Consider the following 22,027-nt stretch of genomic DNA (forward strand, 5'->3'; position numbering starts at 1 on the left):
AACAAAAGCAACTATAAAGATTGCTATATCAATTTTGCCAGAATTTGAAAAAGATTTATCCTAACTTCCCAATATGACCAGTATTTCAGAAAAACCAAGAAGTGAGAAGTCACTCATTTTAGAAAAATTACAGATAATTACTCTTTTGCAACCTCCAGTGAAATACCTAAGCAATAATCATCAATGGATGATCACCAAAAGGTGAAAAGTTGATAGGCAACGTTATTATCATGAATGGATCTGGATGTAAAACTTGAACCCACAAATTATTCATAACATCACTAAAAATGGGACAGTTATGTTAGGCCACCTGATGTGATACAATACAAAGTACATAACACTACCCATGAAATATTTTCACCAAAATAACTAGAACTTGAACTGAATCAAGCCCCTAGTCTTAAGTCCAAGACAGTAAGCTGCTAGCCTCAAGTGGCTACCGAGCATCTGACATGTACTAAATCTGAATTCAGATGTGTTTAAGTGAAATATACACACTGATTTCAAAGACTTTGTATGAAAAAAGAATGTAAAATACCCAAATCATACTTTTATACGATTACATATTAAAATATCAGTATTTTGGGTACACTGAGCAAATAAAATATACTACGAAAATTAATTTCACTTGTTTCTCTTTTAATATGGCCATTCAAATTTAAAATTACATATATGGCTCACATTATATTTCTACAGGATTGCACTGCTCTATATCTACCAGTATGACAGAAAATAGAGGTAGAAAAGAACAAACTAAATAAGAGCACAAGGAAGCAATCAGTACACTGTGTGGTAAATACTATAGATTTCTTTGACAAATTAAATGTCATGAATTTTTTAAATGGGAAAGTAAGAGGTGGAGAAACATTTAAAGACATCCAAGGGGCAATAAATAATATACATATTGGACATGGATTGGATTCTGAAGAAAGCAAGTTACAGAAAAAGTTTCAGACTATAAAAGAAATCTGAATTACTGTGAATTTTTGGTTTGTGATAAGGGCAGTGTGGGTCCTTATCCACTAGATATATGCCGAAGTCTTAAAAATACTCTGAATAACAACAAAAGAAACACTGATAGATAAAAACAAAACCCGTCAAATGTTGACATCTGTTAACCTAGGTGAGATGTTGTAACATACAGGTTCTTTATGTTCTTCTCTCTACTTTTATGTTAGGAAATTTCCATGATATTAAAAAAGTAAGTGTAATTAAAAACCTGACTTTATTTTAAGACCTCTCATAAAACTACCATAATTCATTTTTGTCACAGCCACTTTACAGATGCCAAAGTTTTATGTGTGCTGCATTTTCATGTACTTTGGGGTACAGGAAAAATGGGTATGGAAATTCCTGTGTATTCTCTAATTGTCAATATTTTCCCTCTCCAATCCACTGGGATTAGGATTTTTAAAATAGTTTAGCATTTGAGAAGTGTTCATAAATAAAATACAAAGTACACAAAATCTTTATTCTAGAAAGAGCTATAATTAAAGTCACTGAGAAACAATAACCAAATGTCCAAAACTGTCTCAAAAGCTGTTAGAACTTTTCTATACAAAGTCATTTGTTATAAACTTTAATTAAATTCTATTATTACTGTGAAATGCTGAAGTATTGAGTTGTATTAAAGGGAAACACTAATATGGAAACACTTAAGGGGAAAAAAACCTACTCCAATCAGGAGAAAGCCAAGTAAGAAATGAAGTTGGACTTCAAATATGTTGTACATTATACTTTAAAAATTAAATTAAATACAAACTCCTAAAAATACTAAAAACAAAGCAAAAATTTAAGCCACTACTATAATCTTTAAAAAACTAAAAAACCTCATTTAATTACAAACTGCTATGAACTTTATAAATCTGAAGTAAACAATTTGTTAAATTGTAAATAATATAGTACCAACAATGGAACTAGCCATTTTATGGCACTCAAAGACATCTGTGTGCTTTTTTATTCATAAAAAGCAAAAAGAAATTGACTTGTATTAGAAACCCTTCAGCTTCCCCAATATTCATACCCAAGAAAATACAAGCTATATCAAAAGTACTGTAACTAACAGCAAATCCTAGAGATTGGTAAGTAATTAGAAAGATAGGAGATGAAATGAAATTCTACAATTACCAGGAATATACTTACATAGTCTTAGTAAGTAATGAGATCTAAAGTTTAGAATATAAACTGTATCTTAGCAGAGCTCTGCTCTGATTTCTCAAAATTTGAACATGCTACATCAAAGGAGATCCCTACTGGGGGTTAATACCTAAAACAACATAATCAAAGTTTATGCTACTGAAATAGATTTAACAATAAGTACATTTCACTGAGCACAATGTGCTGAACTTAAAATTAGAAGCTTCTCAGAATCATCTCAACTAATCTTTTCAATTTATCTAAATTCTCTTGACAAGTTGGGAAGCCCAAAGTAGAGCCAAGTAATCGAACTCCAAAGCACGAATGACTAAGCTACATTGTCTTCATCCAGTCCACTGTGAGCAGTAAGACACAGCCATTTAGGTAGCAATAGTACCCTATGATATAATCATTTCCATCTTCCCTGCTTTACTCAAGACTGCCAACCAAGGGTTACCAGTCTCTACCACATACAATGACCTAATAAAATCCTCTTTAACCTATTATACTTACAAACTTCACATTTTTATTAGGCTGATTAACAAGTTATAACATTCAGAACATCTCATACTGTTACCTTTATGGAGAGAGAGGGAAAGAGAGGACATGGACATGAACACTCTCAGATCTGAATTATGTAATCAATGAAAAAAAAATTAATTCAACCCAGACCTTACCTAAAACCTGGCCAGCAATCATCCTGCCATCCTCTCCTGCCACAGCAGCCCGGGCATTTCTCTCATTAACATACTGAACGAAGGCAAAGCCCTTGTGAACAGAGCAACCCACGATTTTGCCATATTTCGAGAAGATTGCCTCCACATCAGACTTCTTGACCACAAGAGTATTGAGATTCCCAATGAATACACGGGAGTTCATGGAGCGAGGATCTGTCTTGTTGGTAACATTGCTGGCCATTGTCTTGGATGATAAGGTGCTTCACAAAGCCGAAAAACTGAAAAGAAAAAAAAAAATGCATTCAGGTGAAAAGATGCTAAAAAGAAAACATTTCTTGATAAAACTTGTTCTACTTTTATTCTGAACCACTGTTACTACCTAGAGTATCAGTCAACTTAAAAGGATCTCACAGCAGCAAGTATAACCCTATTCAGAGATTAGAGCCCTTGAATATATCCTTTTAGAATTTCAATCTCTTTAGTATATTTCAGCAAACTAGATAATCATTTCAAGGGGGAAAAACTCTTTAGAGACTTTTGGCAACATAATCTTCTTTAACTAATTTATTAATTCCCTCTATTTTAAAGTCCTCAAGCAAATTTAGAAGCCCCTAAGCTCTCTACCACCAATTTCTCCTTAGATTTTTCACCTCCCCAGTCATGCTAACCTAACCATCCCTTGCCATTTATCAATAACTCCACCTTCAATACAGAACTACAAATTCTGCCCACAAACTATTCTTCAGCTAGATGAAAGCGGACCACTGACACTTTACTCTTCATTTAGCTTTATTACACAAAGGCAATAAATAGAACCAATTCATTCACTGTGGAAATAATTCAGGTACTTCAAGTGATTATATTCCATAGATACTTTAAGTATCAGTATTATCTTTTTATAGAACGCAATGATTCTTTACTTACTTTTTCTGTGTTAACCTATAAAATGTATCTTGGACATTTACTAATACTGGATGGTGATGATGATAAAAATAGCAGGTAGAATACTGCATGAATCAAAAAAGGACCAGGAGAACTAAGGAAGAGAACAAAACTTTCCTCAGACAGTTTCAAATTAATTTTCTTTATATATGTTATGGAGATTCATCATAATGTCTTAAAATGAAAATGTTTCGACATTTTTTGACTTTTGTTATGAGTTTACTGCTCCTTCCCACTCCAACCACCAAACTTCAACAGGGATTAAAATGCACCCACCTTAGATTTAAAGTTACATTCTTAAGATTACTTCCTATTCATCCCTTTGCAAGGTACTGAAGAACCTCAAATTAAAAGGTATCATGTCTAACATTTGTTATGTTTCAAATCCTTGAGAGAACCATGACAACCTAATTCTCACAAATAATGTAAAAACATCTTATACATACATACATGTAAAAAAAAAAAGACGGTATAACATTTATATACAATCAGTGCCATTCTGACCCTTAAAATACCTAGTCATTTCATAAGCATATTGGTTTTTAAAGCTGTAAGAACTGCTTTTTGCAACTATCCTTTCTGAAATTCAAGAAACAGACTGTATTTGATTTCTAAATTATCTTTATAAAGAGTTCTTTATTTTTTTGACTAAGCAGTAAAAATTTACCAAACAGTGGCCACTGAGAATCACCAACAGCCTTTCAACTTAAGTGGGAGTGCCAGAAAGCCTTAAAACACCAAGAGAAATCAAAACATAAACCTACTAAAATGCCTAACTGGTTTCAAACATTAAGTTTGCCGTTATTAAGTCTGCCATTATTTAAGTGTGGACAAAAGCCAGTTGTCAGTAACTGTTTTTCGCTAACAATATCAATTATAGGTGAAAATCTCTTTCGGTTTAACGAAAAATTAACTGTGGGTAATGCAAAAAAAAAAAAAAAAAAAAAAAAAAAAAAAGCCCTGGACAGCATTTACAACAAAATTTGGTGTCAGGGCACCCCAATCAAAACTCCAAAATGTAAGCTGGTAAGGGCAAGCCAACAGCCAACATGCATGGTTATCTACCACTGTGGGAGAAGCAAAAAGCAGCAACTGGGAACCTAAAAGATTCAGAAACTGAAGAATCCCAAGATATCCAGATGCTATTTACTGGCAAGGAAAGGAACTAATTTTTTAAAAAGCAGCTCCAACAGGGAGAGTTTTGCTGGCTCCAGTAGTGCTAGTACAAGGTACTGTAGTAAAATGGTATGAAGGTGCTAGAGCAGCTTAGCTTCTATAAAAGTCTCTAACTAACTCTGAAGCTCTATGTGCACCATTCCTTTCTTGATTCCTTTCTTCCCCCCTTAAAATTCCCATTCTAACTTTATAGTAGTATCACTTTCTTCCTTTTTAAATAGTTCTATCACCTAAATGTGTATCCCTGGACAGTATAGTCTTGCCCATCAGAATAAATTGATGTGTCTTTTAAGACTCTTTTTAGGTCTCTTCCATCCCTTTAAGTTAAAATTTATCTGAAGAATCCTGGGCAATTGCCCCGTTTTCCAGAATTTCACACCCTTACTGCAATTCTTCTGTCCTCTGTATTTTCAGAAATAGGAAGCTGAGACCAAAGGCTTGATCAGGCTCATATGTGACACTTCTCCAAGATTATACAGGTGACATCTTTTTGTAATGTTGTTAATGTTTAAATTCTATCAGATCTCTCTAGGTATTATGGTGTCTCAAGCTTAACTCTAATATATTACTTAAAAAGAACTTGAGAATTGTTTATCAGTTCATTCCTGTGCCTTTTATATCTGTCAGTCAGTTTCACTGGGTATAAAATCCTTGAATCACATTTTCTTTCTGTAAATATGTTACTCCATTTATCCCTGGACTGTCACAGAGTCATTCCAAAGTGTAAACCTTGCTGGCAAGTTCTAGTTTTATTAACTTGAGTAGTAGCTACAAGGGTTTTTGCTTTGTAACTCATTAAGCTACTCTTAAAAAAAAAAAAACAAACAAAAAAACCCGACAAATAGAACTAGATCTAAGTGAGCTTATCCGAAGTTGTCTCATGGATCATAGAAGTTTACACTTTGGAGGAGTCCCCCTTATAGGACAGGTCAATTTCTCCTGAATTTTAAAAGGTAAGTATTAGTGAAGGACGAAATGGGACAAGTTGCTCAGACTGGCTTAAAGAAGAAAAAAAAAAAAACAACAACAAAAAACAAAAACCCAGACCCAGAGGGTATATATAGTCTTAAAGAAACATATCAAGATTTCAGATGTAAAAGTAAGTTGCAGACAAAGGGGTCAATTTTTGTTTTTTACCTTACACAGAGCTATAATATTTGGTTATATTCTACACACATTTTTGTAAAATACATTTTTAACTCATTATTCTAATTACCAGCAATTATAGTCTTTAGAAAATTTACAAATCATTTTAAATGATGTGAAAATTATGATGAAATATCATATATTATCCAATTTTTCTACAATGAACATAAATTTTGTTTTGTTTTGTTAGGAGAATGCCATTTTTAAAGTCAAGCACCCAACTTCTAACCAGGAATGCAGAGAGAAATAAAAAAGGCCAGCCACATTAGTAATAACAATCCAGGTCTTAAAACATTTGTTTTATAAAAATATTCAAATGTTTCAAGAACATCAAATGTACTAACATAGTAAGACATATACTTACGTATCTTAGGAGGATGTAGTTCAGTAGTAGAGTGTGTGCTTATTAGCATGCACGAGGTCCTGGGTTCAATTCCCAGTACCTCCATGAAAGGGAAGGGAGAGAGGATAGGAGGGAGGAAGGGAAAGCAAGCAAGTCAGCCAGCCAGCCAAAGTACCTTCTCCCTCAAAAAAAATGTTTTTATTAAAAAGATATGTACTAATAGTTTAACACTTAAATAATGAAGTAACGTTAATCTACATGAATTTTTAACTTTAATAATCCACTCTAGTATCTTAACGGAGAATGATTTCCAGTTCACAGACTGAGTTTATAGACTGCAACTTCTTCCACTTTTTGAAAATCAGGTTTCCATACATCCTAAATACTCTATTTCTCAAAGATGAAAGTACTCTGGTCACATCCTTTAAAAACTCTCAGCAAACCATTAAGATAGATTTTCTTTTTCAAACTCAATATTGAATATTACAGAAGATCTAAGTAAATAAAAGTACATAGAATAAAAAATACACAGAACCAGTTTCTTTCCCTAAAATTGGTTTCAAAGAGTAAAACCAAAAGGGAAAAAATTTCTGAAATGATTATGTTCCCTGGTTACTACGCATCCTGTTTAATTCAGTGGTAGAGATTAAGTGGATTTGGTTTCCAGAAAAGCAGAATTCCACCACAGTACAGACAACAGAAAGAGAAAGATTTGAGTATCTTCCTAGAGGTTACTGGGTAGTGGTACTCAAACCTCTAGTTCCTGGATACACATGCATCTGTGTTAGCATAATTTTATACATATTATTCATCCCAGGTTCTTATGTCCGCAATTTTTATCAACAAAGGATCACCAAGCCCTACCTGGTGAGCAAAAGTTAAACCAGGAATACCGAGTTACTTTTATTACACCAAAGAATCTATGTGTCCATTTGATCGTATGTTTTATATTGCAGCAATAAAATCAGAGATTTTAGTGGCAGTGTGAAGGACAAGAACTGCTTAAGCTTCACTGATATAGAAATGTGTTTCTATTCCCACTTCTACCATCCTAAAACCAAAAACACAAATAAAATCTATAACTGGTTGAAAAGCAAGCAAACCTATCAACTGTATTTCGAACCTTTCATTCTAAAGTTTGAGTTTTCATGACTCTGCCCTCTTAAGAAGCAAACCTAGCGTGGATTGTGAATCTGGTTAAAAATTTAGGAAACGTTTATACCAATTGCTCCATTTCTCCTAAGTTCATATTCAGTCTCAAGGAGATTCTGCTAGGAAGAGGTACAGCAAGGTGGGAAAGGCAGACTGCACTATCTGACAATTATGAGTGATGTTAAGGTTCAAATGGTTCAGAAACACAGATTATGAAAGTCCTGGTTTTCGCTGGGAGCTAAGCCAAAATCAATTTATAATTGGAATCAAGTTTTCAGTTCCCTTGCTTTTATGTCCTAAACACTAGAACTCCAACTTTAGAGGAAAGGGATTGAGGGAATGGAAGATAAATACTTAACAAAGTAGTGTCATTCATTTAGACTGTGTTCATATTCACATTCTAGACATACCTGGGAGGGGAGGGGCGTGGAACACAGTAGAAAACACATAAACAAGCCACCAGATGTTTCTATCGAGCATTTCAGCGAGTCCTCTATCTGTTTGCCCCATTCAATAAATAGGCTACTCACATCACATTATCCATTGGTCCAGGAAAAAAAAAAGAAATTTAAAGATGGTATCAATATGGCTTATCAGATGTCAAATCATACTAACCAGAAAACAAGAGAAATAACTGACCTCAAGCTAGAAAATTCAGAACCCTACCTTAGAATTTATTTCTATCCCTTAAAGCCTAAACAGTCTCCACATTCAATTCAAATTAGATGCAACTGCCATATATGCCTAATATGCTATCTCCCATCTTTCTTTGAAACATTTCAAAGACAAAGTGTCACTAGATGGCAGCAATGAGTTGACAAATTTTTAAAAAGACAATCTTGCTGGGTACAAAGATTACCTATTTCACATTGTCTTTTACAATTTGTTATCAAGAGTTTCACAGTACCTTCTGGATACTATAAATTTCTCTGCCTACTTAGAGCAACATCACCTGATCTAAACTGTTTTTAACATACTGAAGCTCCTATTTTGCCCCTTTAAGTCCCTTGTCCCTTTTGGTACCCTTTCCCACACTGCTCTCCTGTTACTCTATCACTCTGTACTGTCTCTGCTTCCTATGTATCTTTATTGCATTCATCAACTATTTCCCTCTGGCCTCTTCAGAGGGCAACAATAAACTGCCTATGCGTCTTCAAACAGTCAGCCAGTGTACAGTTGGTCCTCCTTATCTGCAGGTCTGTGTCTGTAGATTTAATCATAGATCAAAAATATTCAGGGTAAAAAAATTCTAGAAAGTTTCAAAAAGCAAAATTTGAATTTGTTGCATACTATTTACCCAGCATTTACATCACATTAAGTATTAAAAGTAATCTAGGGATGATTTAAAGTATGTGGGAGGATGTATATAGAATATATACAAATACCACACCTTGAGCATCTTGAGATTTTGGTTTCTATCAGGGTCCTGGAACCAATCCCCCTCAGATACCAGGGACGCGTACTTTAACTTGCTCCATACTCAAAGCTAATTATTAGCAAAACATAGACATGATTTCAAGGTAAAGACTATCATGTAAAGATTACAAGCATGAGAAGATTGCACATTGTAGTATTTTTAGGGTATTGTCAGGCCACAAAAAAACCAAAGTTGGCCATTTTTAGATAAAGTATGTTAACTGCTATGTCTGAGAATTAAAACTAAGAATTTTCAAGATATAAATAGGGGGAAATGAATAATTTAAGAAATGGTACCACACAGCCATCTAAAAACAAAAACTGAGGACAATCTCATTATGTACACTGAAAGAAATTATATACAAAATTTAAATGTAAAAATTACAGAAAGAAAACCAGTAAAATACACCTAAGCTATGAAAAAAAATTACATATGCAATTGTCAAAACCTAAATAAGACAAAATTCAAGTCCCCTAAAGTAGTGAGTCACAGAAAAAAAAAGGCAGGAATAAAAAATGAACCATAAGCATGAAAAATTGTTTTAAGAAAAGCATATTGGAGTTAAAAGACTTTAAAGAGATCACTTTTTCTAACTGTTGGACTGGTGAAGATTTTATCAATATAAGATATATATATATATATATATATATATATGTCAATGTATGCTCAAAGCATGGGTAGGAAACAGGATTTACATGGTCTCAAAGTATTATCCAATAGGTTACTCACTGATTGTAAGAGAAAAAGATGCACCTTTATAATAGAAACATGGATCACCACTTAAACCAAGTGATCTAACATTATATGCTTCATGATTTGACAAAATAAGAAACATACATCACCTATGCAATAGTCTTGGTAAAATATCTGCATCTTCACAATAGGGAAACCAGACAATTTCACATTTGTCAGGTCATAATAGAACACAACTGGTTCGAGACTCCTCAAAATGAGTAGGGGGCCTTTCTAAATTAAGAAACAATGTGAAAACCCTGACTGAAATCTGGATTGGGGGAGAGACATTTCTGAGAAAACTAGAGAATTTTAATGTGGACTATATGCGATAATATTGAATTAACATTAATTTTCATTGCTTTGATAATTACTTTGATGATACAGATTATCCTTAGGAGGCAGTCATGTTGCAGTTCCCATGTCAAGCATCACACCTGTAACTTTAGAATCACTCAGGAGGAAAAAAAAAAAACCACAGAAAGCAAACATGGTAATCTAGACAGCTGCCACCAGAATAGGGAGGCTGAAACAAGGATGGTGTATTTTATAAAAGTACGTTATTACCTGTTCAAAAGTTTTTTAAAGATCCTACTACAGTAAATGAAAAAAGGATATATACCAGGTCACACAGTCTTAAACAAGTTCCCAGAAAACAGCAAAATAATATTTTTTTCCTATGAGATTTGCTAATGTAAGAACGATCATCCGATGGGGTGGAGGAGGGAACTGGCACTTCCACCATGTTAAAACCACCTAAGTAAAACCAGTATATGTTTCTGTAAGTTTATTTGAAAATTCTTAATTAAATATAAGTGCCAAGCAATGGGTAGGTCAACATATTTGTACTAATTAAACAATTGACAATGTTAAATAAATTTCAGGTCATCCTATTTTGGAACTGAAAAAGAGAAACTTTGACCTTTGGTAAGTTTTGTAAATCCTTATGACAAAAATATTAGCCACTTAATAAAAACATGTTGCAGAAAATTTATTAAATGGAAAATGTTTACAATATAGAGGTTCTAGAACTATATGCAGTAATGATTCCATATTGGTAAAAATATAAAATATATTGTAAAAATATAAAAATATATATGGAATATGAAAGAGAAGAATGGATCAAAACATCAAAATATTAACAGTGGTTATCTGTGTGTTGATGCTGCACATAAGCATGTTTCTTTCCAAGTTTTCTTTAATAAGCATTTTTATAGTAATATTGTTCCTGTCAAGGAATGCAACAAGTCTTTAAGAAAATATTCCCAGAATCTCAATGATGGAAAAAACTAAATCATGTAGTTCAGTGGATGTTAAAATTCCTCTGCAACATCCTTACTCAACAATAATCAAGGTTCTTGAATTGCCCTCAGTCAAGGAACTCACACCCTGAACATACTCTAAAATTTGACTCCTAACTAATTTCCTCCCTTAGCTCTTCTCTTTAATGCCATTCATTAGCAACTGAATTATTCTTTTTCTTTGACTTAAAACATCTTATTCAAACTGTTCCCAATTGTGACCAGCATCTATAAAAATAAGAAATGGTGCCCTACAACATACAACTTAACCTGTCAATGTCCCTTTGAACACCATAGTCCAAATTTGGTTGCTCTTTCAAGAATGCAGCACATTCTGGATGCTATCCAGATGCTATTATTTCTCCTAACTTTGGCACTGTTAACACATGCAGAATTCACTGTCAAGTGCAGAGCTTTACACTTCATATACTGCTTCATTCTCTTATATCTAATTCACAGTCCCTGGTTCCAGTCGGAAAAAATTTCAGACTTTGATTTTGTAGTGTGAAGTATTAACAACCTCTCCCAATTATATATTCTTCACTGATTCGTTCAGCATAGTTTGAGTAGTCTCACTCATGTCATTTAAAGTTTAAGATTAACACAACTGTCCTTCAATACCGTAAGTTTATTTCTTGTAATGCATTAGCTTTGGATAGTTAGATCAATCTCAACTGAGAAGCCCTTCTGCATATGTTCTGCACAATGAAAAGCTCTACCCTTATTTAGTTCTGAACAGGACTCAGGTCAGTAAAACAAAAAACTGACACACATGTGTAGTACCTATTTGTCCACAATTCCTTGATACTAATAAAAATGTATGAAAATAATGGATCAACACTTCCTAATGGTTAACAGCTCAGAGGCTTTGGAGTCAGATAGACCTGATTCAATTTCAAACTCAAGCACTTAAGTAGTGTGCACTTCCTTCTGGAAAGCCAATCCCTTCAAACACCAGATTCTTCAACCATGAAATGAGTACAGTATCTGTCTCACAGGATCGGTATGAGGTGTAAATAAGGTACAGAAAACAATGAACACGGTGTCTGGCACATAACAAGTACAGCTGCTGCAGCTGCTGCCACTACTACATCATTTACTATTATTGGTACATACGAACAAAAATATGGGACAAAGACACAAGGACACAAAAGGTGATTATTAACAAACGATACTAAAGGTCTATGGAGATTAGGAAAAAATTCACCCCCACCATAAATGAGATAAAAATTAAACCAAATACCATACTTCACCTACCAAAAAAGCAAATACATTTTAAACAGAAATAATCATTTTCATACACTATTTCTGATAGTATGAACTGGTACCATATTTTCAGAGGACATCTGGATTGTTTTATCAAAAGCTTTAAAACTGTGCATGTTCTTTGACTCAATAATCTCATTTTTCAGAATTCATTGAAGGAATCAAGGATGCAGATATAGTAACAGCGAAAAATTGGAAAACAAGTACATGACAATGAGACTAACTAAATGAATTTCAATACATCAATCTAACTGAACAAAAGCTACATTTAAAATTAACCCTGACAGTGAGAGACGCTCAAGATATTACGGAGCACATGCAAGATATACAAGTTATCTAGAAGATTATACAGGAAAGTTTTGACATCTCAGGATGTAGTAGGATTGTGAAGTTTTTAAGTATTCTTTTTTCCCCAATTGTTCTTTCATGCCATATTAGTTTCATATTTCCATCCTGCGAAGGTAGCTTCATGCTACCCCCTGAATTCAATGATTATGATACATAGCTTTGCCTAGAGTCAGCAAAGCTTTTCTAGAACTCCTAAACAAAAGAAAAGTTGAGTGCTTCTCTTCTTCACAGAGCAATTCAGACCTGTATAAAAATCAAGAAAATGGACATCTCTAAGATAACGGAACTCACTGGATATTGTGTTCCATAATTTGGGGTCTCTTATTTCACTGGCAGTCCCAACAAAGATATTTCTCTCTACATTCGCAACCTTCAAAATCAACTGTGCTATCACTAAACTTTTTCTTAGTTGAAGTAAAGCTGATTTATAATACTGCGTTAACTTCAGGTGAATAGTATAGTGATTTTTTTTCTTACTGATTATATACCACTATAGGTTATTGTTAAGATACTGGATATAATTCCCTGCACTATACAATAAATCCTTGCTGCTTATCTATTTTATATATAATAGTTTGAATCTGTTAATCCCATACTCCTAATTTGTCCCCCCGCCCATCTTAAGTGTTGTCACCTCTTTCTATGAGCGTTACACCATACTTAGAAAAAGAAAAACCAGCATTTTAGAACCCAACATATTCTTAACTAGAGCAGCTTCTATATAGTAAAACTCAACATGAACAAGCATCTATTTACTCTAGGAACATTTTAAGCCCTTTGAAAAAAGAGGTTTCTGAGTTTACAAGTATCAAACAAGCGTTAGGAATATGTTAGAGAATGCTTTTCACAGGAAAAGAATCAAGAGTCGGGGGAGAGTATAGCTCAACTGGTAGAGCGCATGGCTAGCATACCTGAGGTCCTGGGTTCAATCCCAAGTACCTCCACTGAAAAATCAAATAAATAAATAAACCTAGTTACCTCCCCCCACCAAAAAAAAAAAAAAAGAGAGAATCAAGAGTAACATTTTAGTAAGGTCAATAAATGTTGACTGGGAAATAACTATTACAGTCAGAGAGCCACCCTGATAAGCAAAATTATGTTCTTTAAATGTTAATCTTTTATCATTTATCACCAAGAAATATTTACAGATTGGTCACATTATACCAGATACATGATATGCCTAAGAGCTCAAATTCAAAGTACACATATTTCAAGATGGTATCTATTTCTGATGACTAGCTTAAGTGCATTACCATTTATCCAGCCTGCCTGTTGGAAATTACGTGATTCTTAATTCTACTTGTAGTTTAGGCAGTCGTTAGTTCAAATTTTGCACATAAAATGTAAAATTTTTATAATGTATTATTTCTAATTTATATAAAATGTGGCTACACTATGATCCTCAACTTTCCTCCCAAACATCAAAAACACTCTTGCTAGGAAGTCCACCAAATTTTCTAACACCCAAGCAATAAAAAGGAGTGAAAGTGATCTAGACTACTACATCTCTTTAATGTGCCCATCACAGTTCTAGGACAGGGCACGAAATTCTGCATTTCTAAGAAGCTTCCAGATGATAAAGGTGATGATGATAACGATGCCACCGCTGCTGCTAAAGCTCAGAACATACTCTGAATAGCAAGGGTCAACAAGATTTCATTTCTTTGGGGGGACAGTCAAGTGGTAGAGTGCATGCTTAGCATGCACAAGGTCCTGGGATCAATTCCCAGCACCTCCTCCAAATACAAATAAACCTAATTACCTCCCCAAACCCCACCCCAGCCAAAATTTAAAAAATAGTAAGTAAGACTTCATTTCTTTATTATCTTGTAGAAAGCTTCAATTTTATCAGTGAACTCAACTGAGCATTGAGTTACATACAACAAATACACTTTTTAAAGTCTAACATGGTCCCCTGGGGACCCCTGTTAGGGAAAACAAAACAAAACAAAACAAAAATCAAGATTTTTTTGGTTGATTTTTCTAAGATAATACTGTAATTTTGCTGTATAACACGCAGTGGGTTCTGGGCAAGCATCCAGCTCTCAAATCAAATGTATTAATATTTCTGCAGTAATGCATATGCACAGTCACTAAACGTAACAGACTATAATCTCATGTCAACTGAAGTCAAGTTTTATCATCAAATGAGTCTGTCAAACTGCTGAAAAACTGTCTAAGATTTTTGAATTTCTGAATTCTGAACAATAGATTTTGGACCAGTACTGCTAAATAATTTATAAAGGAGTAATTTTTAATAAGGAAATCCAACTTAAAATTACTACAACATTCTCCATCACTCAGATCTAAGCAGCTAAAACAGGATTATACCTAACTTCAGAATTTAACAGTAAAATGTATATAAAATATAGTGGAATCTCATCTTCTGTTATCCTGAACTTAATTTTATCACTCATGAGGATAACCATGTCAATATTCTCTCTCAAAAATTTTTTCTACACTTATCTCTAATAAACAGAACTTCCCAAATTCTAGAAAGCACTAGGCAAAACACAACATGCAAGCAAAAAACATCCATGTTACCATCTCTGCAGAAATAAAACACAATTGGAAAATGCCTTATTCAGTCCTGAGAGTAGTAGTTTAGGGTCTTAAAATACATTTACTAAATGTTTTTGTGTGATGATGACTGTTATTAAGCCCTTATCCTTTAAAAAAGACATACTGAAATATCTACAGACTAAATATATCACATTTCACCTCAAAATAACATGAGGAGAAAGTGGGTACAGGTACAGGTGAAACAACATTACCCAAGGAATGCTCAAGCTGGACAAGTTTGGAGATCAAAAAAGATCCAAGTAATTCACAAAACTAGAAATTATTAGTGGTCATTTACATTGTCATTAAGTAGACAAACAGTTTTCACCTTTTGGGAGACCAATCTAGAGTGAAAGTTTTTAAAACAAGCATGCCCTTCAACAATCTGGGGCTTAAATAATTAAAGTTATTTACAAAATCTTAGTTGTAAGATTGTTTATAAAAGGGAAAATTGAGGGGGGGTCCCTAAGGGTTCAACTATAAGTTGAATTAAGTAAAATACTGTATGAGTATGCAATGTAGTACTATGCAGCTACTAAAATTTTTGAAGAGCTGTACCTAACAACATCTTATGTTAATATAATTTCATGTTAAAGAAAAAAAAATTACTACTTAAATGTATGTGCTGTATGAATGACATGCCTTTTGGGAAATCCTACATATGCAAAAAAAAAAAACCCTGAATGGACACATCGAAACTTTTATTTTTCCTTTATTTCAATAAAACTACATTTTAAAACATATCATAAACAACTGTAATTCTAACATAGGAAGCCAACAAACTTTTAAGGACAAAGGAAAATTTTTCTTTGAAAAGCACACTTTACTGCCTCAATTTTAGCCATACAGTTTTTGAAGTTAACACCAAACCCACTTAGGTGAAGATGACTATATTTAAGGAACTAATATAAGGAATTATAGTCACTATGAATGGTTACATCATTTTCAGAATACAGAATTTTAGTAAGAGGGCTAAGGGAAAAATTTCATTTAACATGTATCCTATTAAACTATTCCTAAATGTTATTCCAGACTAGTTAGGAAAGCCTAAATGAACTTCCAGAGTTATATTGTGAAATCAACTCAAAAGCCATAGGTTAATCTAAATGGGAAACAGAAGACTATTTCAGAATGGTGAAATTGGTAGGAGGGAAAAATTGAGATGTCCTACAACCTGCTGCAGCTACACCTTAAAGTAGCTATGCATTCTCACTGGAGAATAAATTGAAAAAAAAAAAAAAAAGATAAAGTTCTTCCAAATTTTGATTACAGCCCCATCACAGGCAACAGCTAACATGACTCAAATGCTAACGTGACTCATTCCATCACAGCCAAACCTATTTTAAGGTTTAACTATAAAAATTGCTTACGAAACTCCTACTGCACAGGCTATAGTTACTCTATTTATACCCAGACACAGAATCAGGAGAGTTGTTGAAGTATACCTATAATAAGGAGTCTTAAGTTTTTTTAATCAGAAGCAAAATGATACTGTGTTGCTCATTTTAACACTCCATCTTTGAGCACACACAGCAAAAATTTCCTTCCAACCCTCCTAAATCCCTCACTTCTCCAGAGGTAATCAATGTTGTTTCACACATATCTTTACAGGTATTTCTCTGTATCTTTACATAGTAGAAAATTAAGTTCTATAATAGGTGAGCTGGTACAAAGTGCTACAGAGTATTCACAGGGCTAAGTAAAAGAAAACAGCAGTCGCTTTTGAGTAAGAATCTAAATGAACTGAGGAAACCTAACCTTCCGAACGTCTAGAGGAAGAAAATTCCAAGGCTTTGAGGTAGTAACATCTAGTGTGTCCAAGCCTCAGTAGGAGGCCAGTGTGACTGGAGCAGGGTAGTATACTATTAATAAGGGAGGAGGGGCACAAAGGATCACATAGGTCTTGTAGGTCACAATAAAACTTTGACTTCAACGCTGAAATGATCAACTATTAAGTGAGTTTTTAGCAGGAAATTCTTTCAGGTAACATTTTTCCGCATTATATTTTGATAGGATCGATCTAGATAACACATACTGGTGTGGAGGGGCAAAAGAAAGAAATCTACTCCAGTAATACACCAAAAAGACAATGATGGCTTGAAACTGGACCAAGCAACAGAAGAAACAGGTAGCAAATTCTTGTCATATTTTAAAGGCAGCGATGACAGGATTTTCTACAAGGCCAGAAGTGAGGTATAAGAGAAAAAAATAATCAAGGGTGGCTAATCAAAGTCTGGCCTGACATGAAAACTTGGGTTTCGCCAACTGAAATGGGCAACACTGCAGAAGAAACTGGTTTGAGGGAAGAATAGCAGGAGCCCAGTTTTGGACTTTTATTTTAAATTGATATATGAATATTCTCAGGAATTGTCAGGTAGGTAACTGGATGATGAATACGTCGTTCAAAAGAGATGTCCAGGCTGGTGATATATGTGTGGGAATCACCAGCTAATAGATATATACATAAAATCATGTGACTGAGTGAAATGACCTGGGAGGTGTGATCAGAAAAGAGAAGTGGAAAGACTGAACCACAGGTACTCCAGCTGAGTGGAGAAGGAAGAGCTAGAAAGAGAACAAAAACCTGGAGCTAAGTAAAAAAATGTTTCAAAGAAGAAAGTGGCTCGACTGTTTAAATACTGTAAATACTGAAAAGAACTGCTGGATTTAGTGATACATCCTTTTGGAGTATGTATTTTTTTTTCAAACCATAAATAATACAATTATTTCTTTTCTTCTCCCAACTAAAACTCACTTTTAAATGTGTTTACTTCCTTAAAAGAATGTTGTCACATCCAAAGATTCTATAAAATTACACAGCAAAGCTACATCCACCTAAATAATTTATTACCTTGGACACTTCATGCCATTTAAAGTGCTGTGAATTAAACAAAATACATAACAATGATATTTACTTTAAAAGTTGGTTATGATGATGACTAAGTAAGTGAACGTAATAACTTTGACAGCAGTGGACACATAGTAATGTCCAGATTATTACTTTTTAGAAGAAATTCGGGTTCTTTTACTTCATTTTTCCTTTCAAATAGGAAAGCTATTATGTCATGTCTGATCCAAAAGAGGGTTACAGAAATAACTAGTAACTTCCAAAGCCTGACTAACCTATCCTCTTCAAACACACTACATATGCTCATTAATGCACAAAGAAAATTCATTTGAAAAAACAGGGCAAGTGCCCCAGGCCTAGAATTATTACTGTCTGAGATTACAGATAGTGGAATACTTTAACAGGTCTTCTAATTTATTTAGTCCTACTTGCACTATGTCCTCATTACTAACATTCCCCATACAACAGCCAGAAGGAAAATTCAAGAAAATCAGATCTTTCCACTCTCCAAAGTCCTTCAACAGATTCCTACTCTGCCCAAGATAATCTAGATTTTAAACATGGGCCTATCAGGACCTGTATACTATGCTTGGTACTTGCTTAAATTTCCAACTTTCTCTCTTACTCTATGCATTCTTCGTATTCCAAAAATACTACTATTCCAGCAGTATTCCTTGCTCTGAGGCCAAGCCCCCCTCCCCTAATCCCCGCCATTATCTGTGCTTTCAGGTATGACAATCCACTTACAGATCTCAATTTCAACATCAGCTCCTTCAAGGTCTCTTTGAAGGCAGCACCCTCCTGCCTCCATACTCTAAATTTGGTTCCCTTAACTATCATCTCACTTTTCCTTCATGGGGATCTAGAATGTGAAAGTGGTTTTTCCCCTCAGTGGTCTATAATACACAAAGAGGGCAGGAGACAGTGTTTTGTTCATCTGTATATACCCAAGCCTAATGGTTATTTTCAGAGTAAGCACTCAAATGTTTAATAAATAAATACCTCTAACTTGAAACCTGGGAGTCATGCCAAACAAATCCCTCACTATTCGTATCACAGTTACCACCAAATCCTCTGAAATTTACCCATTTGTATCCCCAAAACCACTGGCCAGTTCAGGTCACTATTCTTCCATTTTAGTATCTTCCTTATTTATCACCTACTTCCAATCTCATTCCCCTCTATGCCATTTCCACACTGCTATAAGAATGACATTTCTAAAAATCAAAATATGATGTCACTCCCCAGTTAAGAATCTTTCAACAGTTCACTACTGGTTTCTGGATAAAACACAAACTCTCTGGCTTGGCATGTTTATAATCGGGTCTTAACAAGATTCAGTTCTACCTGCTTTTTCTTAAAACCATTTCCTGACTTCTTAAGAGTCAGCAAGGTACTCATCTTTGCATGGTTCTATAAACTCTGTGCTCACCTTTATCACATGGTGACATTATCCCACTCATCTGTCTCCTTCATGAGACTATGAATCCCTGAACAACTATTGTACCTTTATGTAACCCCCAAACCAGAACATGACCCACAAAATAGTGTATCTGCAGAATTAAGAAATAAATTAAACTGAACCTATAGTGAATAGCAGCCACGCAATGACAGAGAGAGGTAGAAAGAGGTTTCATACAACAGAGGGCATCAATAAAACTTGGACCCATAGAAGAAAATTTTCCATTCCTCATCCAGATAACCTCAGGATGTTTTATGTAACTTTCTCCTATTCTGTTTTCCTTTGAGGCTGCCTTCAGGCTTACTCATGAGATGAGTAAGGGAAGAGGTCAAGTATGTGATTTACCCTAGTACCACAGCACCGAATACATCTTCAAAAATCATTCTCCTCCCACCTGCCCCGACCTGGCTCAAAATCTATTAAAGCAACTCTAAAGTGAGTTATTAAAATATTCCACTGTTGTCAGTAAAATACTACAGGTTGCTAATATTCTCAACTCTTTGGCTACCTACATCCTTATTAATCTCTGGATTATTCTAATGAACAGACCAGATTCATCCCTTCTTATTACTATCGGGAAAACAGTGGATTCCCAATACCTAGCTAGACTGCAAGTCATCATTGAAAAAGAGGTCAAACCTAGATCTTTCCTGGTTTGGATACAGAGATTATACAGATTTTCCTGCTTTCCGAGGTTAAAAAAACCTACTGAACCTTTTCTTTTTTTAAAAAACCTTCACGCTGTGATTTTAGTATCACAGCATGTCTCTTGTGGTTTGATTCATATTAAAAACTAAGATAAAACAGTCTCAATAGAGTAAAAGCCAAAATTGTTGTCACAAACTCAAGGATTACCCTGAAAGACAGAAAATTTTTACTAATTTGTAATAATCTAAAACAAAGGACCACCTAATGTCTTTATCTTGTTGCTAATCATTAAAACAAGGCATTTTCATTATAAATATAAACTTCAGTCACTCTTTCCAATTACCAAACACTCTCAGCAAGCCCAAGTTTGATCCTGATAATTCCATCACTTTACCAAAACCTGAAGTGGCCTCCCTTAGGAAAGGTCTCTTGAGATACACACACAAAAACCATAACCCACACATTTCCAGAAGCTGTCAACCTACACCACTTCAACTAAACTTTAACCAGTGTATTTCCTAGTCTTCGCAATGAAACCAAGTGGACCTCACACCTCTTACCATCACCCAGGAAGGGTGTGCATCTGTTCCGAAGGCCCCCCTGGCTCCAGGTCATCCTGGCTGCTGCTGCTCCAGGCTGGGCATCCATGTTGCTGCAGCTTGTGGTTTGTGAGGGGTAGTGTACAGGAAAAGCAGGATGGGATTTCAAGGGAAACAGGAGGGAGATGGCTTTCTGGGAAAATGCCATCACCATCATAGGTGTTAAGTAGTACCACACACATTTTATTGCAGCACAGTTTAAAAATTTAACAAATGAAAGATTAAAAATAAAAAAAACAAAAATAAAAAATAAAAAATACAGACGTCCAGAGATGCTCTAAAACAGTTAAGTTAAAGATCAGGAAAAATAAGGTCACAGACTTAACAGCCAGTAAAATTCTTTCGAGCGTGGGGAAGGGGATGAGGGCAAGGGGAAGGGTTGGGAGAGAAAAGGTTTACGTGATCAATCCACTTAAAAATGCTACTGCCTTCACCTTCTCTCCCAAGATGCAAAACTCCAAAGTCAATCAGAAGGCCGGAGAAATTCTTATGCACATTCAGAAAAACTCGATTTTAATCCGGTTAAAAATCATCAGTGTTATTATCATCATCATCATCACCATCATTAAGTATAATAATAAATAATAATAGTAACTAGTAACAACAATAAAAAGGAAATCAGCGGAAAGTCAGGAAAAATGTAAAAAAAAAATTGGAATAACTTACTGTAGCTGAAGATCAAAAAAATCTCACTGTAAAAAAACAAAAATAAAAATAGCCCAGATTAGAAAAACGGGAGGTGCAAAAATGTCAAGTCAGTAAAGTTCATTTCTTTTCTCTTTCCAAAAGCAGTTTCCACAAAAACCGCAAGGGTAAAGTTCTCAGTAGCAGACAAGCAAAGCCCTTTCCACATCATCAATCAATCTTAAAAATACACGAGGAAGTAGAGAGGTCAGTTTATAAGAGGCTAAAAGGCTCCTCCTCCTCTAACCCAACTGCTGCAGAAAAAATAGAAATAGAAATTTAAAAATTACATCTTAAATCCAAGTCCCGTTTTTGGAAACAATTAAAAAAAAAACACCTGTAAATTTGCCGTAGTGCACACCAAGTTGCATCATTATGTTTAAAATGTCTTTATAAAATCAGTTTTGGAATGGGAATGTGTGTGTTCTGGAAGGATGGGGAAGGGAGGTTAAAAATCAAAGCTGAGCTCCAGTGAGTAGGGATGGGGTTCGCCTTGCTGCCCTGTGAAAGGAGAAGGGACAGATTGAGTCAGAGTTCCTCAGAAATGTTGTGCCCTAAACCCCCAAGACAGAAACATCTGTCCATTGC

General features: G+C 34.6%; 1 protein-coding gene and 1 long non-coding RNA gene across 15 annotated transcripts in view; one reads left to right on the forward strand and one right to left on the reverse strand.

Moving 5' to 3' along the window:
- Positions 1 to 17,842, forward strand: part of LOC140696849 (uncharacterized) — a 97,001-nt gene extending 79,159 nt beyond the window's left edge. Inside the window, exons 4-5 of one of the 2 annotated variants that reach the window (XR_012073422.1) lie at positions 5,346 to 5,410; positions 17,212 to 17,842. This is a non-coding gene — a long non-coding RNA (uncharacterized lncRNA). Of the gene's footprint in view, positions 1 to 5,345; positions 5,511 to 17,211 lie in introns of those variants that run through there. The other variant, XR_012073421.1, reaches the window with a different exon arrangement.
- Positions 1 to 22,027, reverse strand: part of HNRNPC (heterogeneous nuclear ribonucleoprotein C) — a 45,884-nt gene that overhangs the window by 19,575 nt on the left and 4,282 nt on the right. For 5 of the 13 annotated variants that reach the window (XM_015251581.3, XM_015251588.3, XM_006218712.4 and 2 more), the window contains 2 exons: positions 21,422 to 21,447; positions 2,814 to 3,091 (listed from right to left, as the gene is read on the reverse strand). In XM_015251581.3, coding sequence (XP_015107067.1) covers positions 2,814 to 3,054 — 241 coding nt within the window. In that variant the 5' untranslated portion in view covers positions 3,055 to 3,091; positions 21,422 to 21,447. Of the gene's footprint in view, positions 1 to 2,813; positions 3,092 to 20,716; positions 21,307 to 21,421; positions 21,448 to 21,776; positions 21,941 to 22,027 lie in introns of those variants that run through there. The other 8 variants (XM_006218711.3, XM_072962785.1, XM_015251585.3 and 5 more) reach the window with 3 other exon arrangements.

The sequence above is a fragment of the Vicugna pacos genome, chromosome 6 (assembly GCF_048564905.1).
Source record: "Vicugna pacos chromosome 6, VicPac4, whole genome shotgun sequence".
Taxonomy (NCBI): Eukaryota; Metazoa; Chordata; class Mammalia; order Artiodactyla; family Camelidae; genus Vicugna; species Vicugna pacos.